Below are 25,765 nucleotides of genomic sequence, written 5' to 3'. Positions count from 1 at the left end.
GATGGGGGAGGGACACACAGAAGAGTGCTCACACCCTGATTTCTCTTAATTTACTAAGAAGGGCACTGCCACCGCCCTGGGAGTCCCCCCCCTCCTGGGCTCACCTAAGCCAGATTACCTTCCAATATATCATCCCCTTGGAAGTCAGAGGGGGGCATCACCATAGGAATTTGGGAGAGGACACCAACATTTACTCCCGAGCAAATCCTTTCTGTGACATCATTTGCAAAAGCAAAGGCTCACATGTGGTTATTTTTAACGAGATGACACTTTACTAAATCCAGTGTGGAAGAATATTACAATTTGCGTAGGAATTTTTGTAGATAGCCAACTCTGAGAGTAAGAACGGTGTCTTATCTGTGTATCTGGAGTCCCTAGTTTGGGCCTATCATGCTCTATAAATGTTAGCCGAGGTCCTCCAGAATAAAAAGATGATGTATTCCTTACAATTTGTGAGAAATTTGGAATGTCAGAATAAGTTACTAAAAACCTCCCCAAGAGGTTGGATTTTTTTTTTTTCCCCTTGACTTCTGAAATATTTGGCTTTAATCTCATGTAGTTGTTCCAGGGTAGATTGGGCCCCATATAACAGATCGAGGCAAAATGCAAGAACAAAGTGTATTTTAGGAAAAGCTAGAATTACCTCTACCTGAGTGTGCCTGGGAGAAGGCCAGCATACCTTGCTGCAACCAGTGTGTTCCTCTGTCGAGCTGTTTTTCACTCTCAGTAATGTCCTAGTCATACCAGAATCTGGGTTCTTGTTCACGGCAGTCGACGAATGAACTCTGCAAACACACAGGCAGCAAGCAAGCAAAGTTTTTATTAAAGAAAAGCAGCTAGCTCCCAGGGCTGCTGGGAGGGGGGAGAAGAGCCCCCCGCCCCCGCTTTCTCTATTCTCCTATAGGGGTTTTTATCTCTTAAAGGTGGGGAGGGCACCAACGTGGGGTCCAGAAAGATGTGGTTTTTCTCGCATTGGCCTTGTTCAAATACCCATATCAGTCCTTGTCCAATAGGATGTTAGGGGTGGAAATGTCCCCTAAGTCTCATAGTTTCTTCCTTCTCTTCCTGTAAACTGAGTCACAGGGGATTAATGTCCATCTGGGCATAGGTCCACTCCCTACAGTCAACAAGGCCTGTGGGGATGTTACTCCCTGGAGCCCTTAATCCGCAAATATTAATCAATGGCCATATCAAAGAATGCATCAAAGCCCATGCTCCTACACTGACTAACTGAGTTAATAATATTCTGCCTCAGGAGTTCCCGTCGTGGCGCAGTGGTTAACGAATCCGACTAGGAACCATGAGGTTGCGGGTTCGGTCCCTGCCCTTGCTCAGTGGGTTAACGATCCGGCGTTGCCGTGAGCTGGGGTGTAGGTTGCAGACACGGCTCAGATCCTGCGTTGCTGTGGCTCTGGCGTAGGCCACTGGCTACAGCTCCGATTGGACCCCTAGCCTGGGAACCTCTATATGCCGCGGGAGCGGCCCAAGAAATAGCAACAACAACAACAAAAAATAATAATATTCTGCCTCAATCCCCCCTCCAGAGTTGGAGACTCTACCTGTGGGTGGGGGCAGCGGGGGGTGGGGTGGGGAAGGGGAGGACGACCAATCTGACTGCTTCTTGCTGAAAAGGGGCATTGTTAGGGGAAAGCAGTTAGGGCTCCAGTTATGGGACAGTCAAGTGGGCTTTGATACATTACATTGGGTACCCCTTCCACCACCATTTGAAGGTTGATAGCTTCTAATTGGGATGTAATGAAGCAAGAAATACAGTTAATTATACAGGGTGCGAATAAAAGGATCAAGAGATGGCTATGGTAAGGAAATATTTTCACCAGGAGGAGGTGGGCAACCAGTTCCAGAGGGCAGCTCCAAAAGCTGGACCTGGATCTGACAGCCTATGAATCTGTTGCTGGAGATCTTGCAGAGATTCAGATACATTCTGTGAATAATCGGGAATACAAACACAACATTTAGATTTTATAATAGCACAGGTATCTTGTCCTTGTGAGGAGTATGATTTATGGCACCACCTTACTTTTAAAGTTAACGTCATTAAATTTGTTCTAAACTTATTCCCCGCCATGCACAACATTTTTTTCTCAGTATCCACATCCCACACACCTTGCATCACTTTCTGTATCCATATTAGTCTGTCCCTATTTTCCGTCCAGAGCAACAAGCTAAAGACAGAGCATCTTTCTTTTCCCTTAATAAATGCAAATCCATTCCTCATTCCTTCTTTACTGAAAGCATATTCTACTTTTCTAAAGCAACTGCAGACTGTCTTTTATAATTTCTAAAACCACGTGTTTTTCTTATAGAGAACATCTCAGGGTGGCACTAAACATGTTGATTAGTCCTCCTAAATACCTTTAGTTTTTCTCTTTAGTAACTGATGTCTCAGTGTCTCGTTTGACTTTTATTAAACCTAGGTACAATCAAGTATTATACTTAATGTTGATAACTGTAACAACATGTCTATTAATTAGATCAACAAACTTCAATTCTAATATATTAATTTAATACTGAATATTTCCCAGTTTATGTGAACCTAAAATTAATACTGGCCAGTAAGTTCCCTTCTATATTTTCAGACCTTGTTTATGAGAATCCTTGGTCAAGGGAATGCAGAAGAGGGCATCTTTATAAATCTAATACAGTAAACCAGGCTGCTGTTTCTGGAATTTGCCAGAGGAGAGTGTAGGGATGGGCACCACTGGATGTCATGGGCCCACTGCCTCATTTATTAGACAAAGGTCTTGCACTAGGTGCCAAGCCCCATTAGGCTTTTGTACTCCCAATATAGGGGTATTACAGGGGCTGTTACATACAACTCATAATCCCTGTTCCTTTAGGGTTTTTGATTGGGATAAGTCCCTGTCGTGCCTCGGGTCTCAGAGGATACTGCTTTAGGCAAGGAAAGAAATTTTGATCTTTAAGAGTTATTTTTACTAGTTGAGCATTTTTGGCTCATCCTATTTTTCCTCCTATGGCCCAGACATCTGGATCAATATCTATTTCCATCAAAGGCAGGCATAAACCTTGATTAGGATCCATTGTCATGTGAACTTAGGCTTTAACCTTTGACAAAGTATCTCTTTCTAAAAGAGGAGTTGGACTCTCTGGAACAATCAGAAAAGTATGAAAGAAGAAAATGGACCCCCAGTCACAACAAAAGGTTGTGTAGAAAGTTTTGCAACTGGCTTGCCAGAAATACCACAAATAGCGGCAGATTTATTTGAGGGGGGCCCAGGGTTGGAGAGGAGGACTGAAAAGGTGGCTCCCATGTCCAGGAGGAAGTCAGTAGGCAGTCTTCCTACATTTAGAGACACCCAGGGCTCCTGGGTGGTGACGTGGGCAGGAGCCAATATGGAAAGCCCATCAGTCCTGATCCTGGGCTTCAGGGGTTGACCCCAGGGACCTTCATCTTGGGGGGCAGTCCTTCTTCCAGTGATCTCCCCGACATATGGGACATGGCCTAGGTGCTGTGCTCTGAGCCTTGGGGCATTCCTCTTTAAAGGGTCCCTCTTTGCAACAGAGGAAACAGGCTCTGGGCTTAGGTTTCTGCCCTAGTCCTCTCGCCTTGGAAGCTCCCAGGTTGGCTCCCTGTCGTGCCAACCAGAGCCTCAGCCTTTCCTCTGTCTCTCCTCTTGTTTTCCTTTCGTTCTTCCTGGTCCTGATTATTACATACTGGAGTTGCTACTCTAAGGAGATGCTCCAGGTCCTGATCAGGGCTAAAAGCTATTTTTTGGAGCTTTCTCCGTACATCTGGTGCCGATTGAGTTATAAACTTGTCTTTAAGAATTATTTGGTCCTCCATTGATTCTGGGTCTGTTGGCATATGTTTTCTCAATGCCTTTTTGAGTCTTTCTAAGAAAGCCAATGGACTCTCTTGTTCCCCTTGACAAACCTCTGATAGTTTGGAGGACTTAATGGGCTTTACTGGTGAGGCTTTTAGTCCCTCAACTATACATGTAATGAAATGATTTCTATGCCAATTGCCATTATCCCCCTCATCAGCAGACCAATTGGGATTGCTCATAGGAACTGCCTGACACCCTGTGGGGAATCTTGTTCATTCCTCTTCTGATCTGCCTCCAGCATTTATGGCAAACCATTCATCTCCCCAGCTTTGAGCATTTTTCTAAGACTTTATTTTTTTCATTTATGGTCAATGTCTGTTTTAGTAATAACATGACGTCCTTCCAGGCTAACTCAAAAGGACTGCGTGAGACCCTGAAAGACCTCAATATATCTATCTGGGTTGTCAGCAAATTTTCCCAAATCTTTTTTATCTGCCTTAACTCCTGAAGCGAAAAAGTCGTATGGAAAAGCCGTATAGGTCCCCATTCTCCGTTTGCTACTTCTTATAAAGAGAGTAAAGAGGGATATAACTTTGGCACTGGAGGGGGGAGAGGAGGAGCCTTGGGCAGTATTGGGGAAGGCTGACTAACTTTTGGAAGGTCTGACCCAGCTGGGCCAGGATATGGTGGGCACCTAGGTCCTGGGGGAGTTGGCATAATGTACTGGGGAAGTCCACAAGCCTTCCTCAGCGTAGTGTCTTCCCTCATTGTAAAGGAGATCTGACATAAGGCACCTCTGGCCATTTCCCTTCTCGTCTACCAAATAGGTCTCATTGGAGAATAGTATTATAAGCTAGAGAGCCTTCAGATGGCCATCACTCTCCATCCGAGAGGTTATATAGTGGCCAAGCTTTCATGCAAAAGAAAATTAAACGTTTCTTTTTTAGAGTCTCAGGGTCAAGCTTTTCCCAGTTCTTCAAGGCACATGTCAGAGGAGTTGCAATTGACCTGTGCCCCAGGCTCGAGGATGTGGCTCCCATCCGAAAGAGAGGAAGGACCAGCATCCAGCGCCTATTGTCCTTTCTCGATTATGTGAGGGTGTCCCCGCTCTTACATGGAGCAGCTGGACATTAGTGGTCAAATGCCCCATCCGACCTCAGGCTGACTGGAATTAACCACTCTTTACCAGCGTAGCCTCTTTTCCCATCGTCCCTGCCCATTGCCTGTCTCTGGACAGAGGTGAAGAAAACCCAGGCATACAGGCCTTTCCCTGAGATCTCGAGTCCTAAGATGCTCGCTCTGATATGTCCTCTATTAGTATCAGGAAAGTTCCTAAGCCACCATTACCAGGTAAGGTGGATGAACCAGCTGTCAATTTCTCCAACCAGGGTGAAAGTAAATGACAAAAAGCAAGGCTGACTATGCCCAGGCTCTGAGGCTAAACACTTGGCCTAAACTGGACGAATGCTAGTTATGAACTCCTTCTCCCCCCCAGGCATGGTAGCAACTCAGGGTGGCCTTAACATCTAGAGGTCTGTTTCCTTTGCCCCCGCAGTTCTATTTGAGGTAATAGCAAAGGAAATGATAAAAGACAGGTTAGTTTTACACCATAATCTCCAGAAAATCCTTTTTGAAATCTTTGCCTGGATTTCTGGGTTAGGTCCCACCCTGTGTGGCCACCCTGTGTCAGTGTCGCAGACAAAACAAGGGAGGATGCCCCCCCTCTCAGAAGGTGGCCATTCAGCTGTCTGCCTGACTGCTGCCCTCTTGGGAGTTTAGGTGCCTCTTAGCAATTGGCTCGTTTGTTTAAGCCCTGAACTTGGATTAAACTTGGAGGGAGGGAAGAGAACCCTCAAAGTCCACTACAGCCATAAGCCGTATGAGGTCACCATGGAACTGCAAGTTAGGACCCCCTGTGACTCCATAGCCACTAAGGCCGTGGAGCCACAGACTCGAACCTGAAGCACAAGTGAATCAGGCCACACATTCACTCATACACACATTCGGAGGTCATCGCAATGCCTCCTGCCGCCCCAGAAGTTACTTTAAGCCCTTTATCACCCTTTAAAATTCACAAAAACAACATTTTGTTTCTCACATGCCTTTGAACAATTGCTCACCTTCAGAAATACAGTAACTGTGATTTCCCAAATATTTTATAAAGGCTATATTACATAGAGGAGATTTTGGGGGGGGAGGGATGGGAAGGAAAGTTTGCCCGGCTCCTGCTGGCCCGACACTCACTCACACACTCACCCTCCTTTCAGAGGCAAATGAAACTGAAAAAAAGTAGCAAGTGCAAGCTTGCTGCCGCTTACCTTGTGAGCACAGAGGTATTGGATCGGATCCTAGGAGAGCCCCCAAATGATGATACCGGAAAGATGATACGGGAATCTGGGTTCTTGCTCACGGCAGTCGAAGAATGAACCCTGAGAACACACAGGCAGCAAGCAAGCAAAGTCTTTATTAAAGGAAAGCACATAGCTCCCAGGACTGCTGGGAGCGGGGAGAAGAGGCCCCCTTTCTCTATTGTCCTATAGGAGTTTTTCTCTCTTAAAGGTAGGGAGGGTACCAACGCGGGGTCCAAAGAGATGTGGTTTTTCTCCCATTGGCCTTGTTCAAATACCCATTATCAGTCCTTGTCCAATAGGGTGTTAGGGGTGGAAATGTCCCCTAAGTCTCATAGTTTCTTTGTCCTTTTCTTTCCCTAGTTTAAGTCACCATTCGTCTCACTCCTTTTTTATCAGTTGAGGAGCGGGCTAGAGATTCGCATTTCCTATAGTAAACCAAGTCTGTGGGGAATGCACATTTCTTATAATAAAACAAGGCCTGTGGAGCTGTTACTCCCTGGAGCCCTTAAGCCATAAGTGTTCATCAATGGCCATATCAAAGGATGCATCAAAGAAAGCCCATGCTCCTTTGCTGACTCCCTGAGTTAATGTTCTGCCTCACTAGTTTAAGCAGTAGATCTGAGGATCGCTCACCTGTGACTTGCTTGTTCACCCTCCTGCTGGCTAAACGACTACCATCTGTCTGTACTTACATTGTTTTCCAGTCCCAAAGGAAGAGGTGGGCACTGTGCCTTGTTAGTCCCAGTTTAATGCTTTGTACACCCTCCGCGGTAAATGCCTATCAAAAGGAGAAATGAAGACATGTTTGCTTCTGCTAGAGCTCTCGACTCTTCTGTAAACTGACCTTATGATCACAGAAGCTGGCAAATGATACATATAAATCAATTGTGGGTCCCCTGCCCCCCACGTGATGTTCCTTTGTTCTTCAAAAAGCACTGGAGAAAGTCCAAGTTCATGTTTCAAGGTGGATATGGAGCAGTTGTACAAATGCAGGGTCTAATTACTTGCCTTCATTGACATCTGCAGTATTTATTGAGAGTCTCCACTGTGGCAATACTACATTTATGCACTAAAAGTCCACAAGCTTCAAGAGCAAAATTTGTTTCTTATTAGTTTGGACCAAAAGTGAGTTATGGAGTAGGCTTTCAAAAACTGCATCCTTGGAGTTCCCGTAGTGGCGCAGTGGTTAACGAAACATGAGGTTGTGGGTTCGATCCCTGCCCTTGCTCAGTGGGTTAACGATCCAGTGTTGCCGTGAGCCATGGTGTAGGTTGCAGACGTGGCTCGGATCCCACGTTGCTGTGGCTCTGGCGTAGGCCAGTGGCTACAGCTCCGATTGGACCCCTAGCCTGGGAACCTCCACATGCCGCGGGAGCAGCCCAAAGAAATAGCAAAAAGACAAAAAAAAAAAAGAAAGAAAAAAAAAAACGAAAAAACAAAACTTCATCCTTTGGGCTCATGATGGATACAGGAACCCCTGACGTGTGAGTGGAGCACATTGGCTATAGTGTTGCTTGCTTTTGTGTTTTGGGAACAGAGTGTAGGGTTTCCCGACATGTGAGTGGAGCACATTGGCTATAGTGTCGCTTGCTTTTGTGTTTGGGGAACAGAGTGTAGGGTTTGAATTTCGTTCTCTGCATCCTTTTAACATGGTGGGTTTCCAGCTGTTGGGGTTAATTCTTTCGATCTGCCTATTGCATCAGTGGACAGTGCGACGCATCTATCGGTAAATGGGCTGGTTGATTTGCTCTTAACCCACTTTGTGGTTTTGGTCCATCCCTGGCACACTCACCCACCAAGGGGAGTTACCTGTGGAGTGGGTCACGACAAGCCTGAGGGCCGTCAGTCCACTGGTGCCACAAGCAGGGCCTAACTCACCAGACTGCAGATGCTGTAATCCCTTCCAGGGACATGTCCCACGTGGGTCCTTGTCTGAAATATAATTCGTGTATTTTTATTCCCAGGTCCATGTACTTTTACTTACACATCATCAGTCTCCTGATCATACTATTCCTGCCAATCAAACCACAAGCTCATACTCAAAGGCGGCCTCCGACTCTGAACTCTAAGAAAAAAACAGATTGATACCTCCAAAAACATGCTGAGTGCCTAAGACTGCCACTCATTGGGCAGGTGAGATGAAAAGACGCCAGAGTTCTCCAGTGACTTAGAGGTGATGTTTACATGCATCTTTTTTTTGTTGTTTATTTTTGAAGTGCAGGGAATATTTTTATAAAGCCTTTTTGTACCATTAAATCAGCCCCATCCAGTTGATTTAATATATTATAGGACACTTGAGTGGTGTGGAGAATGTGCTGGAACCACAGAGACAGTGCGTTCAGGGCAGCGGGGTCAGCTTTTCTGGCATCATTTCCAGCCAGTGAAATCTGGATGTTGGGAAGCTGGGCTTATGCCCCAGAAATCAGAAGATGAAGCTGAGATGACGTGACTTCCAGAACATACCCCAAGATGGCTGTTCCTTGGGAAGCCCCTGATTTTTTGACTTGTGACATTTTTTTCAAACACAATAACTAACTCAGCAGACTACAGGCAGGGGCGGTGTGGAGGGAGCTTTTCAGAATGCTGTAAGGTCCATGAGCCAGGAGGACTAACTGTGAACGGACACTCGAATGGACTGAAGGTCAGGCATTGTGCCCTGGAGTCAGCTGAGTTCTCCACCTGCTGCCACCCCCACCCCGGACTGTGACCCTTCTTCTTCGAAATGAGCCAAGGTCGGAAATCAGAGTGTCTCCTGTCCACGCGTACCACGAGTCTCAGAGGGACTGTTTTCCGCTGCACACATGCCTTCTGCTTGCCCAGGGATAGGCAAATGCCTGGGAAAATACCCAAATTTCCTATGATTAAGGCAGTGGAATATCTTTTTTTTAAATAATTTTTTTTTAGGAGTTCCTGCCGTGGCTCAGCAGTAACAAAGCTGACTAGCATCCGTGAGGATGTGGGTTCAGTGCTGCTGTGAGCTGTGGTGTAGGTCACAGATGTGGCTCGGATCCTGTATGGCTGTGGCTGTGGTGTACGCCGGCAGCTGTAGCTCATTTGACCCCTAGCCTGGAAATTTCCATATGCTGTGGATATGGCCCTAAAACGACAACAAAATAATTTTTAAATCAATCTAAAATCTCTCTTGAAGTTTGGGAAGCAGCGGCAGATATTTTTCTTCCCTCACTTCATGGAGGTGATCGGGATTCACAGCTGTGACGTACCCTTGGGCTGGTTTCCATTTTTTCAGTTTCATAGCTGATGAAATCTGACTGTGCTTTAGTTGAATCATCCTGTTGGAAAGCAGAAATTGAAAGAATTTTCTTTTCTCTTTGTAATGAATGTGCTGTGGCTCCTAGTGGGAACTTTTATTGGGTGATGTTCTATGGGAGAGAAGTAAATGTGGTATTAAATAGGGAAAATGACAGTAATGATAATAAAATATATGCTACATTGTTATACCCTCAATCAAATACCTTGGGAGGGGAGCATTTGTTCAAATCAGATGGTCAAAAATAGTTTCTTACTAAATGAAGACTATATAAACTAAATATTTCTATATAAAGGAAGTATTTCTGGAAAGATCTGCTCTTTGTGTCAGTAGAGACTTGCCAATATGAAGCATGTGTGTGTGCCTGTGTTTTTCACAAGTGAGAACAGACTGAAGTTTTTACTTGTTTATAGTTGGAGTGTCCTATTTTCAAATTAGTACTCTGTGTCAGGCACTTGGATGTTTTGGTTTTTGGTTTGATTCCTGATCTTCATTCCTAACAGTGCAAGAATTAATCTCCTTTTACAGATAAGGAAAAAGGGTCAGGAAGACAGTTTCTAACTGCCCCAAGGTCGCGGACTTGATGGTCAGGCTGAGATTTGAACCTAAGGGGGTCTCCCAGGAAAGCTACTGGCTATGGATCTTTCCACCGGGGTATCCTGTTGGTGCTTCTCTTTGGACAATGAGGTGTGAAATGGTGTGCTTGTCCCTTAGAGTTTCTGTGGTCCTGATGCTGGGGGAAAGTGCCACAACCTGTGCTCTGGTGCTTACATGACACAATCCATGTTAAGAAGTAGCACACTTGGGAGTTCCCATCCTGGCGCAACAGAAACAAATCCGACTGGGACCCATGAGGTTGCGGGTTCGATCCCTGGCCTCTCTCAGTGGGTTAAGAATCCAGCGTTGCTGTGAGCTGTGGTGTAGGTCGCAGATGCAGCTTGGATCTGGCGTTGCTGTGGCTCTGGCCTGCAGCTACACATCTGATTAGACCCCTAGCCTGGGAACCTCCATATGCTGTGGATGTCGCCCTAAAAAGACCAAAAAAAAAAAAAATGGAAGTACCTTTGGGCCCAGTGGAGGCAGCTCACCCCAGTATGACCAGGTAACCTGGTGGCAACCCTACTTTGCTGTGCTGGGAGGAGTATTACATAGTGGCTCGGGGGAAAGAATGTAGGTGTCTAAAATCTGTCAGGGTCTGTTTCCAATAGAAGTATTTTGAGGTGCAAGACCAAGAAAAATACCCATCTTTTCACAACAGCAAAAATGGTATCTATCACCAGTGGGGATTGGCAGGGAGTGTGTGGACTAGTCCATTACCACAGTGAAATCTTTGGACTTGCAGTATGACTTATGTCTGTGTTTAGCTGTATTTAAACATCTTCATTTCTGAAAGAACAACTTTGGTGGTGAGAGGAGAGGTCATCACTAAGAGACCAGTCCCGCTTTGGAGGGACTCTGCCAACCCCCCTCAGTCCTGGGCAAAGGGGCATGACTGGTCCTTAAGTGAGCACCCAGAATTAAGTACTCATTATAGGATGCAACAGAAGTCAAGCCTGTGAAATTTGGGCTTATAGAATCTCTATCAGACAGTGCCATGTCCTGGGACACATTTTTCGTGTTATGAAAACGTATTCACTACTAAAAAGACAACACCTAGAAGAATCATTAGTACCTTTTCCCCTGAGAACATTTACCCATAACACAAAGTTTCAATTTAGGACCAAAGTTTAGCCAGAAGATTGGGACTGTTTCCATTGCCTTACTTTTCCTAGTTTCCCTAATATGCATTTAATAAATATGTATTGGGTTGATGAGTTTTCACTTTAAAAGAAATATTTTATAGGTTTGTTTTTGAAAAGGCCAAATCTAGGAGTTCCCATTGTGGCGCAGCAGAAATGAATCCGACTAGGAACCATGAGGTGGCAGGTTCGATCCCTGGCCTCTCTCAGTGAGTTAAGGATCTGGTGTTGCTGTGAGCTGTGATGGAGGTCGCAGATGCGGCTCAGATCTGGCATTGCTGTGGCTGTGGCATAGGCCAGGAGCTGTAGCTCTGATTAGACCCCTCGCCTGGGAAACTCCATGTGCTGTGGGTGTGGCCCTAAAAAGAAAAAAAAAAAGCCAAATCTAAAATATTCTATTTTAGCTCAACATTGCTAATCATCAGAGAAATGCAAATCAAAACCACAATAAGACATCACCTCCCAGTGGTCAGAATGGCCATCGTCAAAAATAACACAAATAATAAAAGAAATGGGACTGGTTCATAATCAGACTGAAGCTGAACTGGGCCTAGCATATCAGGTGAATAATATTTTGTTTTGGAGGCTGAACAAGCAGGTTAACCTCATCTGAGATAACCTTGAATTAGAGCAGCCACATCGAGAACTTTTAACCTGGATAAGCTTTTCCACTTATGAGGTGCCCTAGAGAAAAAGGGGTCTCAGCCAAGCACTCACTAAAAAGAGTAGAGGGGAAACTATTTTTTCTCCTCTTCTTGAGTTTCTGGTGACCAGGATAAGACCAGCTGAGACATCCCACTCGCTCCAGAGCCTCCAGAATCCTGAGGAAAACTGGAAGATGACAGCAAAGGGGTAGGAGAGTAGGACGTGGAGCTCATGTCCTCCAACAGATATATTAAAAAAACATGTACAAGCAAAATAATTCACACAGAACATCTATTGAATGCTGGCACAAGACCTCAGACTTCCAAAAGGGCAAGAAAACCTCCATGTCAGATAGGACAAAAGAAAAAGAGATAGAGGGGGGAATTAGGATGGGGCTTGCACCCCAGGGAGGAAAGGTCCCCAAACCCTGGGAAGTCTCCTCACTGAGGCGGAGATCAGCTTGGATGGAGGGAGCCACAGAGCAGCATGATCTACACAGATAATTGGCACCACTGCCCTGTGCTCCCCAGCCTGATACACTCTTGTCTGTCACTGCAAGCAGGGGCTGAGTGCTGAAGCTCAGGCTTCAGAGGTCAGACTCAGGAAGAGGGTCAGGGTTGACTATGCAGAGACATCCTGGGGGGATGGAGTGCAACAACTGAGAGTGTACTTGAATAAAGCCTGGGCCCACCAGAGAGGCAAGTCATCATTGTTAGGGGGCGTATGAGGTGAAGAGCAGGACCTCCACAAAAGCTTCTTCCCTGAGTGCTCTCAGGCAGCAGGACACTGCCTACAGGAGCTCTAGGGACAGGTGTGAGCCAACACTGCCATCCTAGGCTCCAGAGGCAGGCACAGGCTGCTGCCACAGCTATAAGACCCGGGAGCAGGCACCAAGCACTATGCCCGCTGCCATTCTAGGAGCATGCAAGGGCCAATACACCTATGTATCCCCCATATCAAGGGGATAACAGCTAGCACAGGTTGAGTGAAGAGGCAGCAAGCATCCAAAGTAAAAGCAACCCCTTGATTCTGGACAAGATGGCACAATAGAAGGACTTAAAGTTACCTCCTCTCTTGAAAACACCAAAATAACAACTAACTGATGAACAACCATTAACAAAGTAGACTGGAACCTACCACAACAGGTATTTTTACATCCAAAGCCAAGAATGCACAGCAAGACAGTTGGAGGGGCACTTTTGTGATATAAGCAAATCTCATATTCATCACATGGGTGACCCTCAAACTGGAAAATAATTATATCACAGAGGTTTTCCCACAGAAGCGAGAGTTCTGAGCCCTGGATCAGGGCTCCCCAGCTTGGATTCTGGCATTAGAAGGAGGGGCCCCAAGAGCATTTGACTTTGAAGACCAGTGGATCTTGAGTACAGGAGGTCCTCAGCACTGGGTGAAAAGGGGCTCTACTCTTAGAGGGCACACACAAGCACTAGGAACCAGGGCAAAGCAGTGACTCCATAGGAGCTTGGGTTAGACATAGCTGTGGGTCTTAGAAGGTCCCTGGGGAGGTGGTATTTGGCTGTGGCTCAGGGCACTGGTGGAAGAAGCCCCAGGAAATACTGACTGATGTGAGCTCCCCTGGATGTGGCCATTTTGGCACTGAAACCTGGCTCCACCCCAACAGCCTACAGCACACACACACCCCCACCCAGTGTTTGGACACCCTCAGGTCAAACAACCAGTAAGGTGAGAATACAGCCCCATGTATCAGTGGACAAGCTTCCTAAAGTTGCAGTCAGCACACAGCCACCTCTAAACACATCACTTGACACAGCCATGCCACCAGAGGGACAAAATTCAGTTCCTACTCCCCCCCCCCCACCATGAGAAGGCATCAGAAGCTGGCACAAGTCCCTGGGCCAACCTCACCCACCAGGGGACAGACACCAGAAGCAAGAGAAGTACAGTCTTGAAGCCTGCATAAAGGAGACCAAACACAAAGTTAGGCGATGATAATGCAGAAAAACATGTTCCAGACAAAGGAACAAGATAAAAACCCAGAAGAACCACTAAGTGAAGTAGAAATAGAAAATCTACCTGAAAAAGAATTGAGAGTAATGATAGTAAAGGTGATCCAAGATCTCAGAAAAAGAATGACGGTGCAGACTAAGAAGAATAAAAAATGTTTAACAAAGAGCCAAAACACTGAAAGAATAGGTGAACAATGCAATAACTGAAGTGAAAAATAAACTGGAAGGAATCAATAAAATAAATGAGGCAGAAGAATGAATAAGTGAGTTGGAAGACAAGAGTGGTGGAGATTACTACCACAGAACAGAATAAAGAAAAAAAGAAAAATAAAAGAAATGAGGATAGTCTCAGAGACATCTGGGACAACACTGAACACACACATTTTCACATTATGGGGTCCCTGAAGGAGAAGAGAGACAGAGCCTGAGAAAATGTTTGAAGAGATTATAGCCCAAAATGTCCCTAACATGGGAAAAGAAACACTCAAGTCCAAGAAGCACAGAGTGCCATACAGTATAAACCCAAGGAGGAACACACTGAGCCATATGTCAATCAAACTGACAATGTTAAAGTCAAAAAGAAAATATTAAAAGCAACAAAGGGAAAGCAACAAACAGCATACAAGGGAATCCCCATAGGTTATCAGCTGATTTTTCAGCAGAAACTCTACAGGACAAAAGAGAGTGGCACAATATATTTAAAGTAATGAAAGGGAAAAAACTTCAACTGAGAGTACTCTCCCCAGCAAGGCTCTCATTCAGATTTGATGGAGAATTCAAAAGCTTTACAGACAAGCCAAAGTTAAGAGAATTCAGCACCACCAAATCAGCTTCACAACAGATGCTAAAGGAATTCTCCAGGCAGAAAAGAAAAGGCCACAACTAGAAACAAGAAAATTATGAATGGGAAACCCCACTGACAAAGGCAAACATACAGTAAATGTAGGAAATCAGCCACACAATGAAATCAAAAGCAGCAATTTTGCAAAGAGGAGAGTACAAATGCAGGATATTGGAAGTACATTTGAAATTAAATGTCCAGCAACTTCAAATAATCATATATATATACAATATATATATGATATATATGAACAGTACTGTAAACCAAAAATTTATGATGTACACACAACACAAAGCAATCCAAACACAATGGTAAAAATAGTCATCAAATCACAAAAGAAGAGAACAAAAGAGGAAGAAAAAAGGCCTACAAAACACATTCAAAATAATTCAGAAAATAGCAACAAGTACAGATCAATAATTACCTTAAATGTAAATGTATTAAATGACCTAACCAAAAGACTGGCTGAAAGGATATAAAAACAAGACCCAAATATATGCTGCCTGTAAAGGACCTACTTTAGATCTAGGGACACATATAGACTGAAAGTGAGAGGATGGAAAAAGGTATTCCAGGCAAATGGAAATCAAAAGAAAACTGGAAGAGCAATACTCATAGACAAAATAGACTTTAAAATAAAGATGATTATAAGAAACAAAGACACTACATAATGATCAAAGGATCAAAGAAGAAAATAAAACATTTGTAAATATATATGCACCCAACATAGCATTTACCTTATATACTGAGTCATAAAAGGACTAACAGTCATAAAAGGAGAAATATTGGCAGAACGGTAATAGTGGGGAACTCTAACACCCCACATACATCAATGGGTAGATCATCCAGACAGAAAATCAGTAAGGAATAGTGACCTTAAATGACATTAGACCAGATGGACTTACAGATATTTATAGAACATTCCATCTGAAAGGAGGAGAATACACATTCTTCTCAAATGTACATGGAACATTCTCCAGGATAGATCACATGCTGTGCCACAAAGCAAGCCTCAGTAAATTTAAGAAAATTGAAATCATACTAAGCATCTTTTTTGACCACAACATTGTGAGATTAGAAATCAACTATGAGAAAAAAAAAACTGTAAAAAGACACAAACACATGAAGGCTAAACAATGTTACTAAACAACTAATGGGTCACTGAAGAAATCAAAGTGAAAAATTAAAAAAAAATCTAGAGAAAAATGACAATGAAAACACAATGATCCAAAGCCTATGCAACACAGCAAAAGCAGTTCTAAGAGGGAAGTTTATAGCAATACAATCTTGCCCTCAGGAAACAAACAAACAAAAAACCCTCAAACTTTAATTTACACCTCAAGCAACTAGAGAAAGAAGAATAAACAAAAACCACGAGTTAGTAGAAGGAAAGAAATCATAACAGTCAGAGCAGACATAAATGAAATGAAGACAAAGATAACAATAGAAATATAATCAATGAAACTAAAAGCTGCTTCTTTGAAAAGATGAACAAAATTGATAAACCTTTAGCCAGACTCATCAAGGAAAAAAGAGGGCTCCAATAAAATTAGAAATGAAAAGTTACAACAGACATGACAGAAATACAAAGGACCTTAAGAGGCTACTAGAAGCAAATATATGCCAATAAATGGACAACCTAGAAGAAATGGACCAATTCTTAGAAAGATACACTCTTCCAAGACTGACCAGGAAGAAACAGAAAATATGAACAGACCAATCACGAGTATTGAAATTGTAACTATGAATTTAAAAACTTCCAAACAAAAGACCAGTGCCAGATGGCTTCACAGGTGAATTTATCAAACATTTAGAGATGAGTTAATCCCCATCCTTCCTAAACTCTTCCAAAGAATGCAGAGGAAAGAATACTTCTGAATTCATTCTATGAGGCACCATCACCTTGATACCAAAACCAGACAAAGATACCATAAAAAATAATATTAAAGGCCAATATCACTGATGAATATAGATGCAAAAGTCCTCAATACTAGCAAAAACAAATCCAACAATACAGGAAAAGGATCATACATTATGATCAAGTGGGGTTTATCCCAGGGATGCAAGGATTCTTCAGTATCCTTAAATCAATCTGTGTGGTATACCACATTAACAAACTGAAGAGTTAAACCCATGTAGTCATCTCAATAGATGTAGAAAAAGCTTTTGACAAAATTCAACACCATTTGTGGTAAAAACTTTCCAGAAAGTGGGCATAGAGGGACCCTACCTCAACATAATAAAGGCCATATATAACAAAACCACAACTAACACCATTCTCAATGGTGAAAAGCTGAAAGAATTTCTTCTAAGATCAGGAACAAGGAAAGGATATCCACTTTCTCCACTTTTATTCAACACAGTTTTAGAAGTCCTAGCCACATTGATCAATGAAGAAAAAGAAATAAAAGGAATCCCAATTGGAAAAGTAAAACTATCACTGTTTGTAGATGACATGATACTATTCATAGAAAATCCTGAAGATGCTAAGAGAAAACTACTAGAGCTCATTGATGAATTCAGTAAAGTTGCAGGAAGCAAAATTAACACACAGCAATCTCTTGCATTCCTATACACTAATAATGAAAGATCAAAAAGTGAAATTAAGCAAACAATATCATTTACCATCACATTAAAGAGAATAAAATACCTAGGAATAAAACCTACCTAGGAAGGCAAAAGACCTGTTCTCTGAAAACTATAAAAGTCTCTGAGGAAAGAAATCAAAGATGACACAAACAGATGGAAATATATACCATGTTCTTGGACTGGAAAAATCAATATTGTCAAAATGACTGTACTTGAGTTCCTGTCATGGCTCAGTGGTAAACAAACCCAACTAGTGTCCATGAAGATGTGGGTTCGATCCTTGGCCTTGCTCAGTGGTTAGGGATCTGGTGTTGCTGTGAGCTGTGTGTAGGTCACAGACATGGCCCAGATCCCACATTGCTGTGGCTGAGGTGTAGGCTGGCAGCTGCAGCTCTGATTTGACCCCTAGCCTGAGAACTTCCATATGTTATCAGTGTGGTCCTAAAAAGACAGGGGAAAAAAAAAAAAGGCTCTACTACCAAGGCAATCTACCAATTCAAAGTAATCCCTATCAAATTTCCAAAGGCATTTTTCACAGAGCTAAAACAGAAATTTTAAAAATTTGTATGGTAACACAAAGGGCCCTGAATAGCCAAAACAATCCTGAGAAAGAAAACGGAGCTGAAGGAATCAGGCTCCCTGACTTCAGATGATACTACAAAGTTACAGTAATTAAAACAGGATGGTAATGGGACAAATATAGAAATATAGATTAATGGAACTGGATAGAAAGCCTAGAAATAAACCAATGCGCCTATGGGCAATTAATCTATGGCTAAGGATGCAAGAAAATACAATGAAGAAAGGACAGTCTCTTCAATAAGAAGTGCTGGGAAAACTGGACAGCTCCATGTCAAAGAATGAAATTACACCATTCTCTAACACCATACATCAAAATACATTCAACATGGATTGAAGACCAAAACCTAAGGCCAGATACTCTAAGATTCCTAGAGGAAAACACAGGCAGAACACTCTTTGCAGCAATAATTTTTTGGATCCACCTCTTAGAGTAATAAAAATAAAAACATAAACAAACAAATGGAACCTATTTAAACTTAAAAGCTTTTGCACAGCAAACTAAACCATAAACAAAATTAAAAGACAAGCCGTAAATTAGGAGAAAATATTTGTAAATAAACAAGGGATTAATATCCAAAATATACAAACATCTCATAGAGCTCTATATCAAACAAACAATCCAATTTTTAAAAATGGGCAAAAGATCTAAATAAACATCTCTCCAAAGTAGACACATGGACAGCCAAAAGGCCAATGAAAAGACGCTCCACATCACTGATTGTTGAGAAATGCAAATCAAAAATACACCGAGGTTTCACCTCAAACCAGTCATAATGGCCATCATCAAAAAGTCTACAAACAATAAATGCTGGAGAGGGTATGGAGAAAAGGAACCCTCTTACACTGTTGATGGGAATGTCTAGTAGTATAACCACCATGGAGAACAGTATGGAGTTTCCTCAAAAAAACTAGAAATTGAGCTACCATATGATCCAGCAATCCCACTCCCCTGCATATACTTGGACAAAAGCACAATTTGAAAAGATACATGCACCCCAGTGTTCATCACGGCACTACTTACCATAGCCAAGACCTGGAAGGAACCTTCATGTCCATCAACAGAGGAATGGATAAGGAAAATATGGTACATATACACAATGAGGTAATACTCGGCCATTAAAAAAGAATGAAATAATGCCATCTGCAGCAACATGGTTGGACCTAGAGATTATCATACTAAGTGAGGTCAGAGAAAGACATATCATATGATATCAGTTATATGTGGAATTATAAAAAATGACACAAATGAACTTATTTACAAAACAGACTCAGAGACCTCAAAAACATACTTGTGGTTACCAAAGGGGAAACACAATGGGAGGAGGGATAAATTAGGAGTTTGGGATTATCATATGCACACTGCTACATATGAGACAGCAAGGACCTACCGTAGAGCACAGGGAACTTAATATTCTACGATAACCTATATGGGAAAAGAATCTAAGAATGGATGTATGTATACGTATAACTGAATCACTTTGCTATACACCTGCAACACCACATTGTAAATCAATGATACTATAGTATAAAATAAAAACTAAAATATCAAAATACAAATGTTTAAAAAAATCACAAATAACAAATGTTGGCAAGGATATGGAGAAAAGGGAATCCTGTACATGGTTCATGGGAATGTAAATTGGAGCAGCCACTGTGGGAAACAGTATGGAGGTTTCTCAAAAACCCAGTAATAGAACTATGCTATAACCCAACATTTCCACCGCTAGATATACATCCAAGAAAACAAAAATACTAATTTAAAAAGATACATGCACTCTAGTGTTTATAGCAGCATTACTTTCAATTGCCAAGGTAAGAAGCAACCTAGGTGTCCAATAGATAAATGGATAAAGAAGTATATATATACAATGCAATACTATTCAGCCTTAAAAATGATGAAGAAATGTATCTATACAATGGAATACTGTTCAGCCATAAAGAACAAAAACTTGTCATTTGCAGTAAAATGGACAGACTTGGAGGGCACTGTGCTAAGTGAAATAAGTCAGAGAAATACAAATATCATATATGAGATCACATATATAGAACCTAAAAAATAAACTAGTGAGTCACAAATGTGGAGAACAAATGAGTAAGCAGTGAGGAGAGAGAAAGGGAAGGGGCAATGCATTGGGAATGGGGAAAAGGGTTACCATGGGATTATATGAAATGATATGTTTGAAACTTTTAAAAATTGTGTAGCACTCGAATTTAAAGAATCTTTCATTAAACAGCCTATTGAATGGGAGAAAATATTTACAAACAGTGTGACTGACAGGGGCTTAATTTCCAAAACAAACAAACAAACAGCTCATGTAACTCAAAGACAAAAAACCAAATAACCCAATTGAGAAATGGGCAGAAGAACTAAATGAACATTTCTCCAAAGACGACATACAGATGGACCAACAGGCACAAGAAAAGATGCTCGAAATTGCTAATTATTAGAGAAATGCAATTGAATATTACAATGAGGTACCACCTCACGCAGGTCATAATGGCCATTATTAACAAATCTACAAATAACAAACACTGGAGAGGGTGTGGACAAAAGGGAACCCTCCCACACTGCTGATGGGAATGTAAGTTGGTGTGGCCACTATGGAAGATAGTATAGAGTTCCTTAAAAACCAAAAAAGAGTTTCCTTATGATCCAGCAATCCCACTCCTGGGCATATGTTTGTTCCAATGTATTATTAAAAAAGATACATTGACCCCTATGTTCATTGCAGCACTATTCACAACAGACAAGGCATGGAAACAATGTAAATGTCTGTGGACAGAGGAATGGAAAATACACACACACACACACACACACACACAGAGGAATACTACACTCAGCTCAGCCATCGAAAAACACCACCATTTGCAGCAACATGGATGGACCTAGAGATTCCCAAACTAAATCAAGTCAGAAAGAGAAAGACAAATACCATACAGTATCACTTACATATAGGAATCTAAAATATGACACAAATGAACTTTTATGAAACAAACAGACTCACAGAGAGAGAGCAAACTTGTGGTCACCAAGGTGGAGGCTGGGAAAGGGATGGAGTGGGAGTTTGGGGTTAGCAGATGCAAACTATTATATCTAAATAGATAAACAAGGTCCTACTGTATAGCTCAGGGAACTATATTCAATGTTCTGCAAGGAAAATATGGAAAGATATTTTTTAAAAAAAGAATGTATGTATGACTGACACTTTGCTATAAGGGCATAAATTATAATAATGTAATTCAACTATATTTCAAATAAAAAAAGAATCTTTCATTAAAATATACTGTTTTAGTTTTAAGGCTACCATAAGAACAGGGACATTATTCAGAAGTTGCAAAAAGCAGTAAATCTGAGATTCTGACAGGTTGAGAGAGAAAAAGGTAGAAATTAGGAGCAGCAAAAAGGAGCTGGTGGGTGGTCCCAGAGCTTAGCTGGGGGTCCCCCCTTTACTGTTCTGGCTCAGGACGGTGAGCAAATGACCCTTCTGGACAGGCTTTCTCCACCCTGGCTGCACAGTACCACCACAATAGGAAGTTTAAAAAGTGATCAATGCCTTGAGAGAGACCACATCTTATTTCTCTTCTTGCCTCCAGCCCTTGGCACAGCGCCTGGCGTGTACTAAAGATTCAGTAAATGTTTGTTGAATGAATGAGGGACTGGATGTATTAATGTACCGATGCGTTTGACAGTTTTGATGGAAGCACTTTTGTGCTGGCAAACATCTTTTCTGCTTCTCCGAATGAGGTTTTGAAATGAAGGCATGGATTTTCAGGGAATTCTGAAAGCACATTATGTGAAATAACCACAAAGGCAGTCAGTTTAGAGTCTGAAACCCCCGATCTATCCATCCGTTAATGCATTCACTTATTTATCCAATGTTGTCGAAAGGGACTGGAGTTTTGCCAGGCACTGCAGGTAAAAGAGGCTGAAGACCCATTCTCTGCCCTCAAAGAGCTTCCAGTGTGACCAGAAAGACAAGATCCAGAGCCTGTGTTGCAGGAGTGCCAGGGAGAATCCCAGCACTGAGAATTACACTGTGTTCGGTTGCTGTATCTTTGTTTTCCTGTAAGTTTCGGGTTACACCATTTCCCGGGTGCCTGGAGGCTACTGCTCACCAGCCTCATGTCCAGGATAAGTTAAGTCTGCCCTTATCCTCCAGCTGGATGCTCATATTGCAGCAAATCAGACCAGTTAATGCAGTGGCCACCCAAAGGAGCAGGCTGTCTTCCACAGTTGCCCACAGAGGTAGTAAGGTAGTTAACCTCGCCTCTGGAAAGATCTTTAGTGAAGGTTCACAGGCTCAGTGAATGATCTCCAGTTGAGAGAAGGCCCAGCTCACCTGAGCTTTGTCTAACTCCCTGAATTTATGTAAGGCTACCTCCCGTAGGCAAAAAGGAAAAACAAAACAAAACAAAACCAAAACAGTAGTTATTGGCAATTCCTTTTACATGCATTACTTAATGCAGTCTGGGAACTTGGTATTAATATCCTCTGTTCGCAAATGAGGAAGCCAGGGCTCAGAGACTAAGTCACTTGCCCAAAGTCACCCAGCTTGTTGCTGATGAGCTGGGGCTTGGATCCAGGTCTGGCTGATTCTGAGGTCCATCTTGCCTCCTGATGCAGAAATCCTTTAACGAAGAATTTTATTTTATTGGTTGCCCCTAGGCATTTGGAGTTCCTGCACCAGGGTTCAAGATCCAAGCTGCAGCAATGCCACGTTCTTAACCCACTGTGCTGGGCCTTGGGAGCATCCTAGGGCTCCCAAGATGCTGCTGATCCCTTTCTGCCTCAGCGCAAAGCTCCATCGTAGAATTTTAAAGCTGAAAGCAACTCTACAACTCACCTAGTCCAGTGGTTTCTGAATGCAGGTGGGCTGGTCCTGTCCCTTGGAGAGCCTGTTAAAAAAGGCAGCACTGGGTGGGGAGGCATGGGAGGGACTAGATACGTTGACCACAAACTGCCGTTGTCTAGGGGAGCAGCAAGAGGGTGATGGAAATCTTGCTTTGCTCTTACCCTCTGCGGCTCAGGAGAAGGGGCAAACCGGTGGGGCGGCAACCACATCAAATCATTCCACTCTGCCCAGGAGAAGGTCCATGGAAGCTTTCATCGGTGCTTGTGCTCCCAGAAGACCTTAAACTGAACATGATACTCAGTACACCTTGCAATAAGCGAAGGTTGGCCTAGACTTTGGCCTAGTCTTTCGGGACCTGACGGACATGGTGCTTTGCTGGAAAAAATGAACAGAACATTGGGGGGTATTTAGCCATCTCTACTTGGAAGCAGAAGAGTATGCCTGTAGAAATTGGGGGAACTGCGAAGGGGAATTCTCAGATGGGAGACTGATCAGGGCGACTTTTAGGAATAGGATGGAGAAGAGTTGCTGGGCTGTTCTGGAAGGTTCATCTCTAACTGCCATAGCTTGGGACACTTTTGTCCTAAACAAGGGGGGACTTGGCTCCAGCTTGGGCTGGCTTTGGGAGGAGAGAAGAGGACAGACACAGAGAGAGGAATGCAGTGGACACCAGAGATTGGAGCAAGATACTCCCAGAGGGGATCACAGCCTCCTAGGAAAATCCCCCAAATTCCCGGCCCCAGTCTTGGGCAGAGGGTTGGAGTCTGCTCTGCCTCCTGTTGCTCCCGTACTTAGAAATCCAAAAACCCCATCAAGTAAGAGATCTTGAGGACACGTAGGGAATAGATGCCTTAACAGATATCAGGTTATACACAGACTCCAAGGTCCCACTCCCCTGATATTTTGGTTCAGCTGGGGTTGTGCCTAGGAATGGGTACTCTTATCTCACCCCTGTTTAGTAGTCACTGGCTTCTTATTATCGCTATACCTGAGGAAATGAAGGCCCAGGGGGTTTCGTGACACATCGAGGCACCGCGAAGCTGTTCTGTAGCAGAGTTGAGGGTAGCAGCAGATTCTCTCGTTCCAGCAGGGTCTGTACGCCTCACAGGTACATGAGCTGCTTCCATGGACTGTGGGCAAATGGGCTGAGCGAAACCCTCTCAAGTTTTCAATGAGGGGGTCCTTGGAGGAGGCTTGCCCCTCGAAGGCCTGAGAACAAGTTCAGGTGAGCGCTGGCTGTGTTTCTGGGGACCAGTTGGCCTCCACGCGCCCTGGCATGACGTCGGCTTCTAGGCCGCCTCACCGCTTTTCCAGAAGTGCTGATCCCACCAGTGAAGGCAGATGGAGAACGCTTTTCCGGATAGTCCAGCACTTTTTTCCATGGCTTTCTGGATTCACGCAGTCCTGAGGATCAAAGGGCCTCTTTTGTTCCCAAAGCCAATTTGTAGGGAATAAGCACTTTTGACATTCAAATATACACGGTCTAAGCAGTTGCCAGGCACAATCGCCCATTCATTCCAGGCTTTCTTTCTGTCCATTGTCTTGTGTTTGGCCGGCAGAGCGACTTTTCAGAGGTTACAGCTGCAGTCCAGAGTCGCAACTGTCTCTGGGTGCACTGGCCCAGAAAAGCCTCAGAAGCAGGGACAAGTCTCCTGCCTTTGTCCAAGCTGCTGCCATGGCATCTCCCCGGACAGCCCATCGTGCCTGTCCCTCTTTGGAAGGGCTTCTGTCACCTCCTCATGTCTACAGCAGCAACCCTACTCTTCCCTGCCGACCCTAATCAGCCTGGTTCCCACGCAGCTGCCCCATATGGAGCCCTGGCCCAGTAGCCTGGTACATCTGTGACTCTGCGACTTTGTACCTTTTATTGTCACTGCCCAAAGACCTGCCTTTTTCGAGGGTGCACTTCCCAAAGCAAAAAGGACAGGCCTTTCCAGCGGAGAAAATAGAAATGGAAAATAGAAAATGCTGGGGTTCCCATCATGGCTCAGTAGTAATGAACTTCACTAGAATCCATGAGGATGAGGGTTCGATCCCCGGCCTTGATCAGCGGGTTAAGGATCCACTGTTGCTGTGAGCTGTGGTGTAGGCTGCAGCTCCAATTCCATCCCTAGCATGGGAACATCCATATGCCATGGGTGTGGTCCTAAAAAGCAAAAAAAAAAAAAAAAAAGCACAAAATTCTACTTTTCTGTGCCATTTTCCTCCACTGCCTCTGGATCCCGCTCGATAGATGCCACCATCACCCTGCGTGCCCAGCAACTTGATTTCATGTCCTTCCCCAAGCAGATTGCCAGCTGTCAGACAACTCCACGTTATGTTTCATCTGTTTTCTTCATACCTAGCAAGGTGCTGACTCACATGGGGACTGGGCTCAAGTGCTGGTGAACAAATGAGGGAAGGAATGAATTCCACTCACTTGGGCAGGATTATTTCTCTGGGGTGAGGGAGGGGGCAGCTTGAGGAGGTGAGTTGGGTCTGCAGTTCCGGGCCCCGTGTTTAGATCCAGCATTGCCATAAGCTGTGGTGTAGGTCACAGACATGGCTTGGGTCTGGCATTGCTGTGGCATAGGCCAGCAGCTCCTGCTCCAATGTGACCCCCAGCCTGGGAACTTCCATATGTCGCAGGTGCAGCCCTAAAAAAAAAAGCAAAAAAAAAAAAAAAACAAAGAATATAACCATCCTCACGCACTTCTTTTCTAAAATAAATACTTTGTTGTAAGTAATTGCAGAGAGAATTCTTTCCAAAGGAGAATATCATACCATTTTTCTCTTATTTTTTAACTTTTGATTTTTGTTAGGTGTCATGAACAGGTCTCAGTGAAACATAACTAAATCCAGCCCTGGTCATGACCAAAAGCTCCATGTTTCTTTGTTCTCGAGTATCCAGGCTTCCCCTTGAATATGGTGCTGGACCAAGCCCTTCTGGTCACTGGGGTTCAGGTGGGGTAAGATCAGCATGGCTGACCACATTCTGGGGGTGTCTACTCGCTAGAATCCATGTTGCTGGGCTCTTCGTCTTTTACAGCTTTGTGTAGGGAGAGGTTCTGCCGTCTGCATGACCAAGGCTGTATCATTCCTTGCTAATGGACTCTGCCTTTAT

At 43.5% G+C, this 25,765-nt stretch overlaps 1 protein-coding gene across 4 annotated transcripts in view; it reads left to right on the top strand.

Moving 5' to 3' along the window:
* MBOAT1 (membrane bound O-acyltransferase domain containing 1) overlaps positions 1 to 9,613 on the top strand; it is a 112,280-nt gene extending 102,667 nt beyond the window's left edge. For 3 of the 4 annotated variants that reach the window (XM_047794564.1, XM_047794563.1, XM_047794566.1), the window contains one exon: positions 8,122 to 9,613. In XM_047794564.1, the coding sequence (XP_047650520.1) occupies positions 8,122 to 8,242 (121 nt within the window). In that variant the 3' untranslated portion in view covers positions 8,243 to 9,613. The remainder of the gene's footprint in view (positions 1 to 8,121) is intronic. The other variant, XM_047794565.1, reaches the window with a different exon arrangement.
* The last annotated feature ends 16,152 nt before the right edge of the window (positions 9,614 to 25,765 follow it).

Source organism: Phacochoerus africanus, chromosome 9, assembly GCF_016906955.1.
Source record: "Phacochoerus africanus isolate WHEZ1 chromosome 9, ROS_Pafr_v1, whole genome shotgun sequence".
Lineage (NCBI taxonomy): Eukaryota > Metazoa > Chordata > Mammalia > Artiodactyla > Suidae > Phacochoerus > Phacochoerus africanus.
The sequence above is the reverse complement of the archived record's forward strand: the minus strand, read 5'-3'. Positions and strand labels throughout refer to the sequence as shown.